The sequence below is a fragment of the Malaclemys terrapin genome, chromosome 2, assembly GCF_027887155.1.
Source record: "Malaclemys terrapin pileata isolate rMalTer1 chromosome 2, rMalTer1.hap1, whole genome shotgun sequence".
In the NCBI taxonomy this organism is placed as follows: Eukaryota; Metazoa; Chordata; order Testudines; family Emydidae; genus Malaclemys; species Malaclemys terrapin.
The window spans coordinates 1,438,114-1,456,388 of NC_071506.1; the positions used below are offsets into that span (position 1 = coordinate 1,438,114).

An 18,275-nucleotide genomic window follows, 5' to 3' on the forward strand; every position below is an offset into this window, starting at 1 on the left:
ATTTTCATGCGGCTCAGGACAGTAAATTATGGAAAATTGGAGAGAGAGTAATGTTTTTGAAATGAACATTGAAAAATCATGTCCTGGATTCTAACTGGGCTGGACCATTTTCCATCATGAATAAAATTTCACCGCCTGTAGTGCAGATTAACAAGGGGGAAAAGGGAAAGTGGGTCCACACATCACAATTAAAGTTATGGCCTAAAGATTAAATAATGTTCCCTTCTTTTTCTTTTAGTTTATCTGACAGAGGGAACGGAATGCCCAATTGCGACGGAGATTATCCTGTACGGACCTTGGATTTGGAGTGTGGATACGGTGCTACAATTTTTCTAATTGGTTTATTGCTTATGCTTGCTTTGCTTTGCATTTTGTGCTTAGTAGAAGAATTGTGTCGTGTGCATTATATTTTAGGAAGAAAAAAAATGAATACTGGAGCTCGAGCAAAGATAGACGAGGTGAGTGTATTTGGAATCATCCAGCCGGAAGCATCAGACCTTATTCCAGTGGAATAAGGGCCATGGCTTCAATATTGAGGATTCTTATCATTCAGAAAGGGTGGAAATATGGTTTTGGGGGGATATATTTTCAGGGATATGGTTGGGTTTTTTATTTATTAAAAAGATACTAGTAAACAAGATTGCACCAAGAATCATGGCAGACAAGCACCCATATAGGAGGGGAGAAGTAATCGAAGCCCCAACTTTTGTGGATTAAACAATCTGGTTGGAAGGAGCACAAGTAAACATAAGTGCACAACATCCGGAGTGTGTGCCATACGCCTTGCCTCTATTACAAGCGTGGCAACAACAATGGGGAGACGGGACTATATGAAATAAGAGAGGTATAGGGGAATATATCGTAGGGAGTATTGGTGCTGGGGCTGGAGTTTTAAACTCGTTTGATATTGAGACATTACAAGGGAAAATGTCAGCTTTGGGTAAGATTTTGGGGGCTACACAGACGCATGCGTTGTCGGAACAAGGAATATGAAGAGTGGAACTCCAATTGAAACAAGCCCAAGCCTTGAAAATGTCTCTATTTGGTGTGTCTGAGATTGACAATAAAACTGTACTAGCAATACGACACGTACAGATGCAAATTTATGGGATACAATACATAGAGAGAATGGTTAATCTGTTAAGTCATGGGCAATAGCCTTTTGAATGGTTCAAAGATCCTCATATATGGAATCAACGAATGACAGGATGGAAGAAACATATGGAGTTTAATTGGGATCAAACACAGGGAAGCAAACAAAAGCAGCAATGGCCTGGGTGTTGCCAAAAAATATGAATGGAGAGTTATGGCAAATAGAAATAAGTGGCAGACCCTTGATTCAAGAAGAAGGGGATTATAAATTAGTAGATTTAACAAACCATTGTGAAGAGTGGGGACGAAGCAAATGAGTGTGCCCACAGCTAACTTGGTCCCTAGAGGGATGTCATTTGAACCATTCAAGCTGACAATGTACCATGCAATATTTAGCCTCTAATGGCACAAGAGTGTTTGATTTAGGCAATGGGTGTATTTGTGTGGTAACCACTGGAAAACATGTGTTTTGGGGAAGGATAACAGAAAAAGGCCCAATTGCGTCATGTAAATGTAATGTAACAGAGGTCATTATTAATGGAATTATTTACCGAGTTCTCCATTTTTAAAAAAAGGAAATTGTTTGGGAATGAAAAGGTGTGGACTGGTCCTTTGATATGGGGATACATTGGGAACAATGGGAAAAACTGATTGATGAAAGCAAAAAAATCAGGCAATAACCAAAAGATGTATCTAAGTCTGCTCAGCTGGGGAAAATAAACATTTTGATCCACAAGGGTCAAATATTAAAATTGGGGAAAGAAGAAGAATTGGCAATTTCAAATTGGTATGATGTTTTTAAAGGATGGTCTCCCAGTGTCACAGCTCTTCTAATTTGAACACTACATCCTACTGTGATATTATTTGCATTAATGATTTTGTTAACCTTTATTATGCTATGTTCATACTGCCAAATAAGAAAACGACAGGAAGTTTTGGAGCAAGTGATATATAAAATTGAATTGCTTGGAACTTATAAAGTGATGCAATAATTAATGGCATTAATCACGTATCAAGAGGGGGGAATGTTGGGAGATATATATCATAGAATCATAGAATCATAGAATATCAGGGTTGGAAGGGACCTCAGGAGGTCATCTAGTCCAACCCCCTGCTCAAAGCAGGACCAATTCCCAACTAAATCATCCCAGCCAGGGCTTTGTCAAGCCTGACCTTAAAAACCTCTAAGGAAGGAGATTCCACCACCTCCCTAGGTAACCCATTCCAGTGCTTCACCACCCTCCTAGTGAAAAAGTTTTTCCTAATATCTAACCTAAACCTCCCCAATTGCAACTTGAGACCATTACTCCTTGTTCTGTCATCAGGTACCACTGAGAACAGTCTAGATCCATCCTCTTTGGAACCCCCTTTCAGGTAGTTGAAAGCAGCTATCAAATCCCCCCTCATTCTTCTCTTCTGAAGACTAAACAATCCCAGTTCCCTCAGCCTCTCTTCATAAGTCATGTGCTCTAGCCCCCTAATCATTTTTGTTGCCCTCCGCTGGACTCTTTCCAATTTTTCCACATCCTTCTTGTAGTGTGGGGCCCAAAACTGGACACACTACTCCAGATGAGGCCTCACCAATGTCGAATAGAGGGGAACGATCACGTCCCTCGATCTGCTGGCAATGCCTCTACTTATACAGCCCAAAATGCCTTTAGCCTTCTTGGCAGCAAGAGCACACTGTTGACTCATATCCATCTTCTCGTCCACTGTAATCCCTAGGTCCTTTTCTGCAGAACTGCTGCCTAGCCATTCAGTCCCTAGTCTGTAACAGTGCATGGGATTCTTCCGTCCTAAGTGCAGGACTCTGCACTTGTCCTTGTTGAACCTCATCAGGTTTCTTTTGGCCCAATCCTCCAATTTGTCTAGGTCCCTCTGTATCCTGTCCCTACCCTCCAGGGTATCTACCACTCCTCCCAGTTTAGTGTCATCTGCAAACTTATATCTATATATATACCAACAACAGGATCCTGGGCTAGATGGACCTTTGGTCTGACCCAGTGCGGCTGTTCTTATGTTCTTATGTGATTTACAGCTTCAAAGAGTGAGATTCAAGGCCAAAGAGTGAGACTTTCCTGGTGGGGTGTGTAATGGGTTGGACCCCCATTCCGGGGTGCCACCTGATGTGCTGGGGTCCCACTGAGCCCTCCTGTCCCATCAGCCTGGGTTCCCCTCACTCTGTGCTGCTGTGACAGGCTCTCAAGCCCCCTTCCAGCGCACCCAGGTAGGGAGACACCCAACTGTAGAATCACACACAGTCTGCGATCAGCTCTGTGTGGGAGGGCTCAGGGAATTGCCCAGCACTCTGGAGTGTAACCCCCAAATTAAATTGTCTTACGTTGTATAGTGATCTATACAACGTAAGCTCATAACATTTGCCCCCTCCCTCAATGTGCAGGAAGATATGCACAGCTTCCCCCCCCCCCCAGTTATGAATTGCACAAACTGGGTTTAGAATAAATAAAAAACAAGTTTATTAACTACAAAAGGTAAATTTTAAGTGATTATAAGGGATAGCAAACAGATCAAGGCAGATTACTGAGCAAATAAAACAAAACACACAGACTAAGCTCAATTCACTAAGGAATACTGGCTGCAAATAATAATTTCTCACCCTTAATGGTTCAAGCAGGTTGCAGGGTTTCTTGAAGGTAAACTGCCCTGCTTGCAGCTTAAATCTCCAGGGATTCCTTTCACAGGCTGACCTTTCTCGCCTGGGCGCAGCCCCTGCCTTCCCCAGCTTAGTTCCTTTATTTCTTGTGGTGTTTTCAGCAGTCGAGCCAAGATGAACTCACTCCCCAACCTTAAATGGGATTTGTATATGGCAGGAATCCTTTGTTTCCCAGTTTACCCCCACCCCCTTCCCCTGGAAAAGTATAAGCAGTTCAAGATGTCCTGTACCAGGTGACATGATCACCTGACCCTGCAGTGTCAAAGCAGTGTCCCAGGAAACTTCTCAGGAAGGAGGGAGATTAGTATCTTTAAAGTCTTATTGTCCTTCCTAATGGCCCATTCAGGCTGTTTGCCTACTGTCCGGTGGGCGTTCCCCAAGTGAAAACACAATTGTAATTATTACACAGTCAATATTCCTAACATCAGATACAGAAATGAAACATGCATACAAATTGGACAATCACATTCAGTAAATCAGAACCTTTCCAATGACACCACATGACCCATCTTGCGTAAAACATATCTTAGTTATGCCATATTCATGTCGTAAGCATATCTCTATGAAGAATATGGGGCATATTATCACAGCATGTCAGGTCATTGCTTAAGACAGGGACTCTCATCTTTGGTCCTTGACGACATCCAATAGTCCAGGTTTTTAATCCAACAAGCACTTACTAGTTTGTTTTAAAATATGCACTGCTTAATATTGCATATGAAACACTTAAATATATTTGAAAATGTAGAAAACACCCAACAATATTTAAATAAATAGTATTCTAGTAGTTTAACAGTGCGATGATTGATCACGATTAATTTTTTTAATCACTTGACAGCCCTAAAATTAAATAATTAAAATGAAACACAACTAAACAATACATTAAATGAATGTAAAAATAAAGTAATAAGATTGAATTTAATTAATTTGAAGCTAATAAACCCTAGATAAAGGATTCAGATTCCACATTTCTTTTAATATCTAATTTGGTTTCACATTTTATTCATGTGCTTTAGTATATTGCCCTGTTTTTATAACTTCGTTTTGTGGCTCAAACTTGAAACATGGCTCAGGATTTGCCAGCTTCACTTGGGTAATAGAGGACAGTACCCCATCCAGTCCGACGCATGAGCTGAATGGCGTCTTATTCTTTCCAACAAGACTGAACACTCTCTCTTCTTCTGCATGCTGGGTGGGGATAGCTTAGCAACGTCAAAAGCTCTAGTGCAGTGGTTTCCAAACTTTTTTGATCACGCACCCCATCAGTAAAAAAATTTTGAGCACGCACCCCCTGCTCCCGGCTGAACTGTCTAAGCAATAAATAAATAAATAAATAAAAGCCACTGGGACTCCCGGCCAAACTGCACCCCACGTTGGAGACCACTGCTCTACTGGTCTTCTCAGATTCCCATTACTGGGAATGCTCTGGCTGCGCAAAAGAACTTTTGTTTTGCAAAAGGACTAATGTCCCCCCTTGCTCTTCCAGCTTCCATGCAATCATGGGCAGTGGGTATCACAGCCCTGTGTGGCCCGGCCCATGCTCCGCCCCCAGACCCACCTCCTGCTTCCCATCGGCACTCTTCCTCTGTGGTCGGCTGGGGCTAGAGGGCCGGTCTGCGGCCAGAGAGTCCGGGCAGCTGGAGCTGGTGCTCACGCCACCCAGTGCACCGCCCAACCAGCTGGGGCTCCAGGACAGGAGGCACTCGGGTAGCCCAGGGCTGGGGCAGGAATGGGGAGGTGGCTCTGGTGGAGGAAGGGGCTGGGATCTCAGGACAGGCAGAAGGGGTGGGCCAAGCCGGGAACTAGCCTCCCTCAGCCGGCGGTTCACACGCCACCCATGCATGCAACATGGTTTGCGGATAACCTACAAACACTGTCTCCTTCAAAACTATTTTAAATCTTTCTCTATTTACTCAAAGTGAGTGCGAGAAGCTTAGGAGTGTGTGTGAAAGGGAGCTAGTCTGAGAGAGTCTCACAGCCAGCGAGTGAAACTTGCCATGTCTGAAACTTTCCTGTCCGTTCTTTCCCTTCAGCACCTACCTGGAGGCAAAGCCGTCCGGGATCAGCCGCTCCTCCCAGCCCTGCAGGACCCCGGGGCCGTGCATTGGGACCCCCGGGGCGTGGCGAGGTCTGACCGGAGCCCCCGGGAAGCAGGTGGAGCAGGAACGCCCGGGCTCCCCCGCCCCTGGTGCCGTGCAGCATGGTCCTGCGGGAGTCTCCGTTCCCGAACCGGCTCCTGAGAGGCCTGTACAGCCTGGGCCAGCACCTGCTGTTCCCCAGCTACTGGGCCACTGACGGCCTCCTGGACCTCAGGGAGACCACGGCGGAGCGGCGCCAGCGTCAGTGCTGCCCCCTGCGGGCGCTGGTCACCATCCCCTTGCTGCTGCTGCTGCTCATCCTCTCCATGCCCGTCGCCCTCCTGGGCCTGCTGCTGTGGCTCCCCCTTCAGGCTGCCCGCAGGCCCTTCGCCTACAAACACAACATGCTCTCGCGCCAGCCAGCGGGCTGGGAGCTGCCGGGCACCGGCCAGGCCTTCAGCTTTGTCAGCGCCAACGTGTGCCTCCTGCCCAATGGCCTGGCCAAGAACAGCAACCTGGGACAGATCAAACAGCGCGTGGCCCACATCGGCCAGCGCCTGACGCAGGGGGAGGCCAGCGCCAGCTTCGCCAGCCCCAGGAGCCGCCAGTTCGACGGGGACGGAGGGGCTGGGCCCGGGGAGATCTCGGTGCCCTTCCCGCCGGACGTGGACTTCATGTGCCTGCAGGAGGTGTTTGACCAGCGGGCGGGCGCCCGCCTGTGCCAGCTGCTGAGCCCCTTCTACGAGCACATCGTGTACGACGTGGGCGCCTATGGGCTGCAGGGCTGTTGTACTCTCAAGGTCTTAAACAGCGGGCTCTTCCTGGCCAGCCGCTACCCCGTGCTGGCCGCCCAGTACCGCTGCTACCCCAACGGTATCCGTGAGGACGCGCTGTCTGCCAAGGGGCTGCTCTCCGTGCAGGTGAGGAGCTGCTCCAGCTGCGGGGTACTAGGACCCTCTACCACCTTGGGCCTGGTGTGGCCTCTCCCCTGCCAGCCTGAAGGAGGCGCTGCAGGGCGGCCTGGGGCATTTGCTCCCTGCCCTGCTCAGCGCAGTGCTGCATCCGCGCACATGCCACCGCTCTCTGCAGGGCGCTGGGCCTGCTTGGGCAGAGCGGGGCCTGGGTGGCGGAGCGGGTCACAGCAGGGGACTGGAAGTCAGGATTCCTGGGGTCTCTTCCCGGCTCCGCCCTGGAGTCCCCGAGCGACCCTGGGCCCTCTCCCTTTTCCCCGTGTGTCCTGGCCTCCCAGCTGTGGGGAGGCCCTGAGTCTGAGCCCCCGTGTTCACACGTGCACCATTCAGTCGGTGACCCCTGCATGCAGGGGATTGGTTACCCTGGGGCCCCCTGCGCCCCATGGGCAGAGGAGGGACGATGCCCCGCCCCCTCAGCCTAGCCCCATCCACAGGAAGGAGCAAACAGCTGGTTTCCAGCTGTCCCACAAGCAGCAGCTGCCTGCGTCTGCCCCAAATCCCAGGATCCCCAGACAGGGGGCTGTGAGCTGGGGCTCCCAGCAGTGGGTGGCGGGGGCAGGGCCCCCCGATGCTCTTGTTCAGCCGGTGGGGGGGACGCCCCTCGGGCAGTGCCTGTGGCCGGAGCTGGACGGCTCCAGGAGAGTGGGTGTCTGCAGCCCAGGCAGGGACAGGGCCTGGCGGGGAGCAGGTGCTTCGGGAACGGCCCTGCCAGGAGAGCAGTGAGAGCCCACGGCAGCGGGGCTGGGAGCCAGCAGGATGGCTGCAGGGGGCTCAGCCTCTGACAACGGGCCCCTGGGCACCTGACCCCGCTGCCGCCCCGGCCGCTCGCTCCCCCTTAGCCAGGCCTGGAAACGCCTGCTCCAGCAGTGACCCCAGCGTGGGATGGAAACTGCTCTGTTTGTCCAGGGCGCTGCCTCCTCCCAGTGCTGGGAACAGTCACCCAGGGTGTGTCCGCCCAGCCCTGCAGCAGCCTCCCGGCGGGGCAGCCTGGGGCTAGCAGGCTCGTGTGAGCGCTCACAACCAGCCGTGTGGACATGGCTGGGGCTGGAGCTCGGCTCTGACCCCGGGGACGAGCCCACCCTGCGCTGGGGGCTCCCTGCCGCAGGCTGTCTAGATGTGCCCCGGGAGCCAGGCTCCCACCCCATAAGGTGCTGGGACCCCAGCCAGACAATAAGGGCTGAGTCCAGGGCACCCGTGGGGTGACGGACACGTGGGTCCATGAACCGCGGGGGGGTCATCTCCTCCCAGCTCCCAGCCATGCCCTGCTCTGACGGCTGAAACTGACCCTCCTTCCCTGCAGCTCTGACTATCGCCCTGGCCAGACACCTGCACCCCCACCCCTCCCCGCAATGGGGCCTGTGCTGTGTGGGGCCCGACCCTGTCGGTGGCCCTCCAGTTTGTAACTGGCAACGTTTCCATGTGCATGTGCTAGGTGCAGCTGGGGTCAGCACAAGGGCAGAGGATTGTGGGCTACCTGAACTGCACACACCTGCACGCTCCAGCGGGTCACAGTATGTGTTACGGAGGTGAGTCAGGGGCTCTCGCCCACGGGGACTGGGGAGGGAGAAAACAGCCGTCCGGATTGTGACATTCCCCTGGTGTTATCCGGACCGATGATCTGCTAGGTCACTCCAACCCTCGACTCTGGGAGCCAGCCTTCCCCTTCTCTGCTGTGAGAACCCCCACTCCTGGGCTGTACACGCACCGCCTCTGGCATGGAAGCTGCTGTTTGGATTGTGCAACTAAGTGACTCTAGCCAATATCTCCGGTCCCAGACACAACCCTAGGAACCTCTGACTTGCAGTGTCCAGTTATGCCCACTGGATGCTGCAAGCTTATATGAGTTCATCAATTTAACAAAGGAATTGATCTGTAGCAGGCTTGTTATCCCAAGGGGAGTCTCTGACACACTTCAAACCAAAGGCACTGCTTCAGGGAGAATAAACAAACAAATGTATTAACTACACAGATAGATTTTAAGTGATTATAAGTCAAAGTATAACAAGCAGATTTGGTCAAATGAAATAAAAGCAAAACACATTCTAAGCTGATTGTAACACTTTCAATGTCCTTACAAACTTAGATGCTTCTCACCACAGGCTGGCTGGTTGCCCTTCAGCCAGGCTCTCCCCTTTGATCAGCGCTTCAGTCTCTTGGTGGTGATGTCTGTAGATGGAGGTGGGAGAGAGAGGAAGAGCGTGGCAAACGTCTCTCCCTTTTATCATATTCTTTCTTCCCTCTTGGCTTTGCCCCTCCCCCTCTTCAGAGTCAGGTGAGCATTTCCTCATCGCAGTCCCTAACTGACCAAGGGGAGGAGGGTGACTCACTGGAGAGTCCAACAGATCCTTTGTTGCTCCCTAGGCCAGTGTCCTTTGTTCCTGTGAGGCTGGGCTGGGTTGTCCCATACATGCCCTGATGAGGTGTGAACTGCCCCTCTGCTCCTGGAGAGTTTTGCCTGGGCTTGTTTTAAGCCATGAGGACACATTTTCAGCCTCGTAACTATATACATGAAATTACAGCTCATAACATCACTATAACAACACTGCTCAGTGCATCATGAGCCTTCCGCAGACACCCGACATGACAAACTTTGCGCTGGACACCACACAATCATATTATGATGAACACAGGGGTGCAGGGGGTTCCCCCGAGGTATGGAGTGTTACACGGACCCTCAGGCCCCCCCTTCCCCATTCTGCTCCTGGAAACAACTCAGCCTCAGACCTCTCCCTGCCTCTCCCTGGAGCGGGCTTGGTGCTGGTGCTGCGTTGGCACCTGGGTACTCGGTTCCCTGATTCAGCCGCAGCTCCCTTTGCTTGCCTTCCTAGCCCTGCCCCACAGGGCCCCCTGCGAGCGAGGGGGGGCAGCTGGTCCCCTGGGCTGGGCTGGGCTGAGCTCCCAACGCCGACCCTCCAGCCAGGGGCCAAGGCTCCCCTGACTCCAGGGTCTCCAGTGGCAGCGGAGGGGACGCCATGAGTGGTGGGTGGGGGGTGCTTGCTTCCTGCCCTGGGGCTCCTGGCTCTGTTGCTGCTCAGTCCCTGAGGGGGAGCTCTGCAGGGGTTGGATTTGGGGTGCAGCCAGTAACCGAGCCCTGTCCCCCCCCAGCCCATGCACAGATCCGCTGTGACCAGCTCACCATGGGGCTCTCCTGGGTGCAGCTCTTCCAGGACACCCACGCGCAGCACGGGGACGTCGTCGCCTTCGACGTGTTCTGCGGGGACTTCAACTTCGACAACTGCTCCTCAGGTGGGGCCTGGCCCAGGGGAGGCCCATGGGAGGTGGGGGGGAAACCCATGGTAATGGGCAGGGAGCTCATGGGGATTTGGGGAGGAGGAAAGCAGCCTGGCGGGGTGACCAGGTGTTGCGGAGTGACAGGGTCTGCTCCATGCCCAGCCTGTAACCCATCCCTTGGGAGTGACCCCTCCAGCGTGCCGCACCCCAAGGGTTCACACACTTCCCCACAGCAGGCCCGTGGCCTCCGACACTCCTGGGCTGGCTTGTCAGGCCCCAGTGATCCTGTCTTGCTCTGTGGCTCCCTGCAGTGAATCCAGGCACACCTGTGTCTCCTGCACTCTTCTAGGAGCAGCAAAGTATAGAGGGAAACTGAGGCACGTATCAGAATCATAAAAATATGACAGAAAATTTCCATCACACAAGGAGCAGAGGGGGAGAGGGTGACCTGGAAGGGAGGGGGGAGGGCAGATGGGCCCATTCACTCTGCCGGCTCTTTCCAGGGGACGAGTTGGAGCAGACCCATGACATCTTCCGCCAGTACCAAGACCCATGCCGAATGGGGCCCAGGCAGGACCAGCCCTGGCCCATAGGTACGTGTCTGGCCGGCCCAGCGCCCGGCGCAGCCTTGCTGCCCTCTCTGTCTCAGTTCCGCGGCGCCGGGACCCTATCTGGGGCTGCAGATAAACATCTAGATCCAAATCCTCCCAGGGGCCCAGCCTTTGGGAGCTCAGGGTGAGACAGCGGGGATCAGGGGTTCAGAGGCCCTGCTAGCCTAGGCCTGCCCCCCAGCTCTGCCCATTCCCCTCCCGACCCAGAGCCCCTGCTGTCCCAGCCCTGCTCCCCGCCGCCCCCCCAGATCTCTGCTGAGGTACCCGTGGGTGAAGGAAGATTTTGGGGTGGGGGGAATGGCAGAGAAGGGGAGGCTCTAACTGCTGCTCACGTCCCTGCAGGCACCCTGCTGAACTACCTGGAGATCCACGAGGAGGCCGTGTCGACCCCAGAGAAGCTGAAAAGGTAACGGCTGCACCCGCGGGTTCCGGAGCGAGGGAGGAGTCGTCCAGGGGCCCTGCGGGTTCCGGGCGCTGCGGGAGGGGGAAACGTCCGGGGGTTCTGCAGGTTCCGGAGCACGGTGGGGGCAGAGGGGTTTACAGCCCTAGGTCAAGGCAGGCTCTGCCCCCACCCCCACACAGGTTAATGGGACACTAGGGGCTACCCTCTGCATGGCCCTCCCTTGCCATGCAGCCCATGTGTGACTAGCCCCCTACGCAGAGCCCCGTTCCTCCTCCCCCGCCACTTGGCCCCCTCCGCCCACCCTGCTGATGGCTCCCCGTGCACCCCGCAGGACCCTGGAGCAAGAGGAAGGCAGGCGGACGTACCTGGCGGGTCCCATCCTGCGGGACGGCCGCCCCGACCCCTCGGCAGCAGGGAGCCCCTGGAAAGGGCGCCGCATCGACTACATCCTGTACCGCGAGCACCCCGCCCCCATCAGCCTGACAACGGTGAGTGCCCAGAGGGGCCCCAGGGCCCCGCCAGCCTGGGCCCCACGGAGTGAAGGGCAGGCCCCAAGCCCAGGTGCAGGAAAGCTCCCAGCCAGGGACGCTGGGCCCAGAGCAGGGGGTTCAGCTGAGACCCAGCTCAGGGGCCAGCTGCAGGGGGCTGGTAGAGCCACGGGGGCCGTGCTGGGGAGGTGGCTGGGGCTGGCAGCCGCACTCGCTACGTCGGCTCCTTCGGGGGCTCTCAGCAGCTCCCACGCTCCGGGGGCTCGTGGTACGGTGCCGTGGGGCCAGGCGGCAGGGGGCTGGCCTCACTCAATCACTGCTCAGGGGCAGGGGCTTCAAAGAGCTACTCAGCACGGTCTGGGGCTCCCTGGAAGGGTCCAAGCCGGGGGGCCTGGGTTCTCTGCTGGCTCTGACCCTGATGTGCTGCGAGATGCTGGCTGGGACCTCGGCCCTGCTCTGGGCTGTTCCCTGCCCTGCAGCGGGGGAAGGAGCCTGGCCTGGCCGTGCCCGGGAATGGGTAGCGAGCTGTGTCAGTGCTCAGCGTTGATTGAGGGGAGGCTGCAGCCCATGGAGACTACAAGTCCCAGCCTGCACTGCTCTGGTTCAGCCAGACCTGGTGCATTGCATGCTGGGATCTGTAGTCTCAGGGGACACCCCCCCCCTCTGCATTCTCCGGGGGAAGGGGGAACCTGCTGTGCTCCTGACACTGCTGTCCTCTTGCTTTGCCCAGGAGGTGGAGAAGTTTTCCTTCATCACCCAGCTGGCCGGCTGCTCGGACCACCTGGCTGTGGGGCTGCGGCTGCTCCTGAACCCTGCGCCGCAGTGACAGCAGCGAGTGTGAACCCCGGTGTCCGGGGTGGTCTCTGGCGGGACAACTGAGAGTATCAATTCAGGACAAATTGCTTAGAACAGGGCAGTTACAGCCCAAAGCTGGGGGTCCATTACAAACTAAGGCACCAAACCAGCCAGAGAGGACTTCAGTTTACCCCACTGGCTAACCATAAGTTACACAAGCAATTCCCCCAGACACTCCAGTTCCTCAGTATCACCACCAGCAGCCACTTCTTGTGGGGATGACTGGTTATGAAAACCAATACCCCAGTAAAAGAAAAAAGGTTCTCCCAATCCCAAAGGACCAAGCCCCAGACCCAGGTCAAAATACAAGTCAGATCTTACCCACAAATCACGCTGTGGCCAATCCTTTAGAATTTAAAATCTAAAGGTTTATTCATAAAAAGAAAGAAATATAGATGAGAGTTAAAGTTGGTTAAATGGAATCAATTCCATACAGTAATGGCAAAGTTCTTGGTTCAGGCTTGTAGCAGTGATAGGGTTACCATATTCTGTGCCTCCAAATGGAGGACACTCCACGGCCCACGGCCCCGCCCCCAGCCCCGCCCATACCCCCGCCCCAACCCCGCCCCCTCCCCAAAGTCTCCGCCCCCTCCCCTGAAATGTTCGCGGGAAGCCTGAAGCAGGTAAGGGGGGTGTGGGGAGAGGAGGCGCGGCCCAGGCTGGCCCCCGGCGGCTCCAGCCTGGGTCGGCTCGGGCCCTGGGGTGCCGGCCCCGGCCGACCACCCCCGGCCCGCCCAGCACTGCCGGCCCCCGGCGGCCCGGCGCACCCCCGGGCTCCCCGCCGGCCCGGCTCCCCGCGGGCCCGGCTGACCGGCTCCCCGCCGGCCCGGCTCCCCGCGGGCCCGGCTGACCGGCTCCCCGCGGGCCCGGCTCCCCGCCGGACCGGCTCCCCGCGGGACCAGCTGACCGGCTCCCCGCGGGCCCGGCTGACCGGCTCCCAGCCCGGACCCTGGCCCGGCCCCGCGCCCCCGGCTCCCCGTCCGGCCCCGCGCCCCTAGTTCCCGGCCCCGCGCCCCTGGTTCCCGGCCCCGCGCCCCTGGTTCCCGGCCCTGCGCCCCTGGTTCCCGGCCCCGCGCCGGCCCCGCACCGCCGGCCGAGCACCACCCAGCCCTCCCGATTTTCCCGGACATGCCCGGCTTTTGGGGATTTCCCCCCGGACGGGGATTTGAGCCCCCAAAAGCCGGACATGTCCGGGAAAATCCGGACGTATGGTAACCCTAACTGAGACCACTTAGAGAAAAAGATTAATGGGTCTGCTAACAGCCACATGACTTTTGGCTGATGCATTTAGCCCCAGAGATCCCAGGTTTGATCCCGCCCGACGACAACTGGAGTCTGTCAGTGTTACATAGCAACTAATCAGGACTGATTCAACTCCCATTGAAGTCAATCTGAGTCTTTCCACTGACTTAATAAGAATTGAATTGGTCCTCAGAACAGAAAATGTGAGATTGTTTAGAACATCTACTGAAAATACACAAACATATACTTTTACAAGCTGGTGAGCTCATGTGTATTATGAGGCAAACTAATTCATACCCTAATGTCTCTTATTGTTATTAGAGAAATCTTTCTGAGTTATTTTATTATCTCATTTACTTACGATGTTTTTGTTTCATTTTTAAACTATAAAACAATTACTTTGGAATGGAGAAGAATTAAGGGGTTATGCAAAGTATTCTTCAACTAGGAAACATACACTAGCAGAAGAATAAAACGAATCAGTAGAGAAAAGTTTATAAATGCTAACCTTTCAGCAGCAGTTTGTGGTCCAGCAGCCAATTACAACTCGGTTTACAATTAAAAGAAGAACACCTAGCTTTGTTTTTCCAATTAAAAGTGAAAGCTAAAAGTAGTTGTAGCATTACAACTTGGAAAGGAGTTCATTGGGGAGTGGAGGCAGTAGCAACCCTCCACCTCCACAACACCACTTGTTTCTCTTCTTAAATTCCCAAGAAAATAAACTGGGACGCTTAAAACAGTTTCCAGTTCAGGCCCGTAAAGTAAACTTCATTTTAAATGCTGCCCGTTTCTCTCAGACTTGGCTGTCAGAGGGAACCAGTACTTCCCTTTGAAATGATGCAATATATATTGTGTTTCTTTCTAAGGAGGTTTAAAGAGATGTGCAACATGAAGGATGCAATAAGGCAGAAGCTAGGGTTCAGGCTGACAGTTGAATACAGATTACAAGAACATATTTCAAGTTACCAGGCCTCTCTCAACAGTTACAGTCCAGGGTGATACTCCTGATGCATCTCCAATACATGTCAATAAAGTAAAAAGTTTACTCCCTTCAGCCTCTATATGCATATAAACCACTTGAATACTTACACACTGAAAAGTAACAGAGGGGTAGCCGTGTTAGTCTTGATCTGTAAAAAGCGACAAAGAGTCCTATGGCACCTTATAGACTAACAGATGTATTGGAGCATAAGCTTTTGTGGGTGAATACCCACTTCGTCAGACGCATGACACTGAAAAGCTTAATTTACACACTGAAATAAGGATTTTATATAGTTTCTTATAAAAAATAAACAATATATTCTTGACTTTGCTAGCCTGCATGGTATCTGTGAATATGATCTCCCCAGTTCATTAGTTATCCACTCAATCTTCCAGAAAAGACATCTTAGGCCTGGTCTACACTACACAGTTAGATTGACATAGGGCAACTATTGTACACACTACAGTCTTGCTCATGCTGATGTAAGCGCCCTACAACACCAACATCATAACTTCACCTCCATGAGAAGCGTAGGGCTTATGTTGGTGTAGTTAGGGTGATGCAGTGTCAATATAGACACTGCATTACTTACATGGGCTGTTGGTTGTCTTGTCAATTTCACAGCTCCATGCTACTCAGAGCCATGAAATTTACAATTTGCGGCCGGAGCCCCGCATCGCACAAGCACCAGAGCCCGCCGGCGGGCCTCCCCCCCACCATCCCGGCCGGGCCTCCCCGCTCTCCACATCCCGTCCTCCCCGCTCACCCCAGGCCAGTAATTCGCCTTCCACTCGGAGCCTCCCCTCTGCACCCCGTCCCCACTCCTCCGCTGCTTCACCCCGGAGCCTCCCCGCCCGCCCCGTACCGTGTCTCTTTCCCTAGGGTTACCATATTTTGTGCCTCCAAAAGGAGGACACTCCACGGGGCCCTGGCCCCGCCCCCAGCCCCGCCCCCTCCCCCGCCCCAACTCCGCCCCCTCCCCAAAGTCTCCGCCCCCTCCCCTGCTTCCCGCGAACATTTAATTCGCGGGAAGCCTGGGCAGGTAAGGAGGGTGTGGGGGGAGGAGGTGCGGCCCAGGCTGGCCCCCCCGGCGGCGCCAGCCTGGGTCGGCTCGGGCCCTGGGGTGCCGGCCCTGGCCCCCGGCCGACCACCCCCGGCCCGCCCAGCACTGCCGGCCGGCCCCCGGCGGCCCAGCGCACCCCCCCGGCGGCCCGGCTCCCGGCCCGACCCCCCGGCTCCCGCCCCGCGGCCCAACGCACCCCCCCCCGGCGGCCCGGCTCCCGGCCCGACCCCCCGGCTCCCGGCCCCGGCGGCCCAGCGCACCCCCCCGGCGGCCCGACCCCGCGGCCCAGCGCACCCCCCCGGCGGCCCGGCCCCGCGGCCCAGCGCACCCCCCCGGCGGCCTGGCTCCCGGCCCGACCCCCCGGCTCCCGGCCCCGCGGCCCAACGCACCCCCCCCCGGCGGCCCGGCTCCCGGCCCGACCCCCCGGCTCCTGGCCCCGGCGGCCCAGCGCACCCCCCCGGCGGCCCGACCCCGCGGCCCAGCGCACCCCCCCGGCGGCCCGGCTCCCGGCCCAACCCTCCAGCTCCCGGCCCCGCGGCCCAGCGCACCCCCCCGGCGGCCCGACCCCACGGCCCAGCGCACCCTCCCGGCAGCCCGGCTCCCGGCCCGACCCCCCGGCTCCCGGCCCCGCGGCCCAACGCACCCCCCCGGCTCCCGGCCCCGCGGCCCAGCGCACCCCCCCAGCGGCCCGGCTCCCGGCCCGACCTCCCGGCCCAGCGCACCCCCCCGGCTCCCGGCCCAGCGCACCCCCGCGGCCCCGGCCCAGCGGCCCAGCGCACCCCCCCGGCGGCCCGGCTCGACCCCCCGGCCCCGCGCACCCCCTCGGCGGCCCGACCCCGCGGCTCCGGCCCGGCTCCCGGCCCGGCTCCCGGCCCGGCACTGCGCCCCTGGACCCCGGCCCGGCACCGCGCGCCCGGCACCGCGACCCCGGCCCAGCCCTCCCTCCCGATTTTCCCGGACATGCCCGGCTTTTGGGGATTTCCCCCCGGACGGGGATTTGAGCCCCCAAAAGCCGGACATGTCCGGGAAAATCCGGACATATGGTAACCCTAGGCAGTGATGGAATAAACTGCAGGTTCAAATCAAATCTCTGGAACATCCCCAGCTGGGATGGGTCATCAGTCCTTTGTTCAGAGCTTCAGTTTGTAGCAAAGTCCCTCCAGAGGTCAGAAGCAGGACTGAAAACAAAATGGAGGGGTTTCCAGGGCCTTTTATATCCTCTGCCATGTGGAAGGACCCCTTTGTTCTTCTTGTGGAACATCACAGCAGCCAGGTGGAGTTTGGAGTCACATGGGCAAGTCACATGTCCATGCATGACTCGGTTCTTTACAGGGAGAGCAGCCATTGCTCACATGCTACCTTGAACTTTCCCAAGAAGGCTCCTCAGATGTGGATTGGCATCTCCCAAGGTCCATTGTCAGTTAAGTGTTTCTTGATTGGGCACTTAATCTGAATTGTCCCTTCTCAATAAGATAGCCAACTGCTTCACTGGTGCTACTTAGAATCAAACACACTGAGATACAAGTACAGAGCCAATATTCATAACTTCAAATACAAAAATGATACACACATACAGACAGCATAATCATAACCAGCAAATTTCAACCTTTTCTTAGACACCTTACTTGACCTCCTTTGTACAAGATTTGGTGCAACTATAGGACCTTGGTTGCAACAATGATTTATACGGACAGGAAGTGGAGAAATTTTCCTTCATCACCCAGCTGGCCAGCTGCTTGGACCACCTGGCTGTGGGGCTACGGCTGCTCCTGAACCCTGCGCCGCAGTGACAGCAGCGAGTGTGAACCCCGGTGTCCGGGGCAAAAGGTCGATGGAGAGTCCTCGTTATGGTGGGGTTGGGCAGGGCCCTCCCTGTGCCACTTCCCCCGACTCGGACAGTCTGCGAAGCCCTTGGCTGGCTGGCGCTGGCTGGACCAAAGGACTAGAGTTAGGGTGGGGCTAGAGTCGCCTCCAGGGGCTCCGCTGGTCCTATGGGAGGTTGGTCTGTGCTGTCCAGGAGGCCCAGGACAGGAGATATGCTTGTCCACTGCGCCCCCTCGGGCCGGTGAGGCCCAGCACCCATGGGTCTGGGCTCGGGACCTGTGGGGGATCACTGGGGTGTGGAGCCACCTCAGTTTCCCCTATGTGGGGCAGGGTTAACTAGGTGGGGGGGATGTTGGGGCTGACCACCAGATACCTTGGCCTGTTATTACAGGATGGTCTGCGTGGAGCTAGTAGTGAACTGACTTTGATCGCTGACTGGCTAAACAAGTAAAGAGAGAAGCTGGGCCTAGGAGTGTTACGTGTGGGAATAGAAAGCAGTAGTGTTTCCTGTCAGAGCCTGCTTGTGGCTGAAAACACCCCCTGAGAAAGAGATGAGGATAAAAACGGCCGTGAGAATTGCTTTAGACGACCAGTCTCACCTGCGGACCTTGTGGGTGCCCAGGAACTCCCCACGCTGGAGCAGCGCCTGCTACGAGCCCTCAAGGACCAGGCGGGTTGGTCTGGGACTGTCAGTAGCAGAAGGGGCGTAAGCATTGATTCTTGCTTGCTTGCTGGAAAGCAGGTATTTAGTAACGCGTGAA

The 18,275-nt window shown here is 55.7% G+C and overlaps 1 protein-coding gene across 1 annotated transcript; it reads left to right on the forward strand.

The window, feature by feature from the left end:
- The first annotated feature begins 247 nt into the window (after positions 1-247).
- LOC128831227 (sphingomyelin phosphodiesterase 5-like) lies at positions 248-12,402 on the forward strand. Its single transcript, XM_054017519.1, has 8 exons — positions 248-318; positions 5,800-6,764; positions 8,248-8,341; positions 9,921-10,061; positions 10,550-10,639; positions 11,000-11,063; positions 11,392-11,548; positions 12,279-12,402. The coding sequence occupies exons 2-8, from the start codon at positions 5,967-5,969 to the stop codon at positions 12,372-12,374; spliced, it is 1,440 nt and encodes a 479-aa protein (XP_053873494.1). The 5' UTR covers positions 248-318; positions 5,800-5,966; the 3' UTR covers positions 12,375-12,402.
- The last annotated feature ends 5,873 nt before the right edge of the window (positions 12,403-18,275 follow it).

What these genes read in the sequence shown, in the direction of transcription:
- LOC128831227 (XM_054017519.1), top strand. Translation starts at nt 5,967, where the DNA reads ATGGTCCTGCGGGAGTCTCCGTTCCCGAACCGGCTCCTGAGAGGCCTG. An exon ending in TCACAGTATGTGTTACGGAG is followed by an intron (nt 8,342 to 9,920) that starts GTGAGTCAGGGG and finishes GTCCCCCCCCAG; the next exon opens with CCCATGCACAGATCCGCTGT. An exon ending in CTTCGACAACTGCTCCTCAG is followed by an intron (nt 10,062 to 10,549) that starts GTGGGGCCTGGC and finishes GGCTCTTTCCAG; the next exon opens with GGGACGAGTTGGAGCAGACC.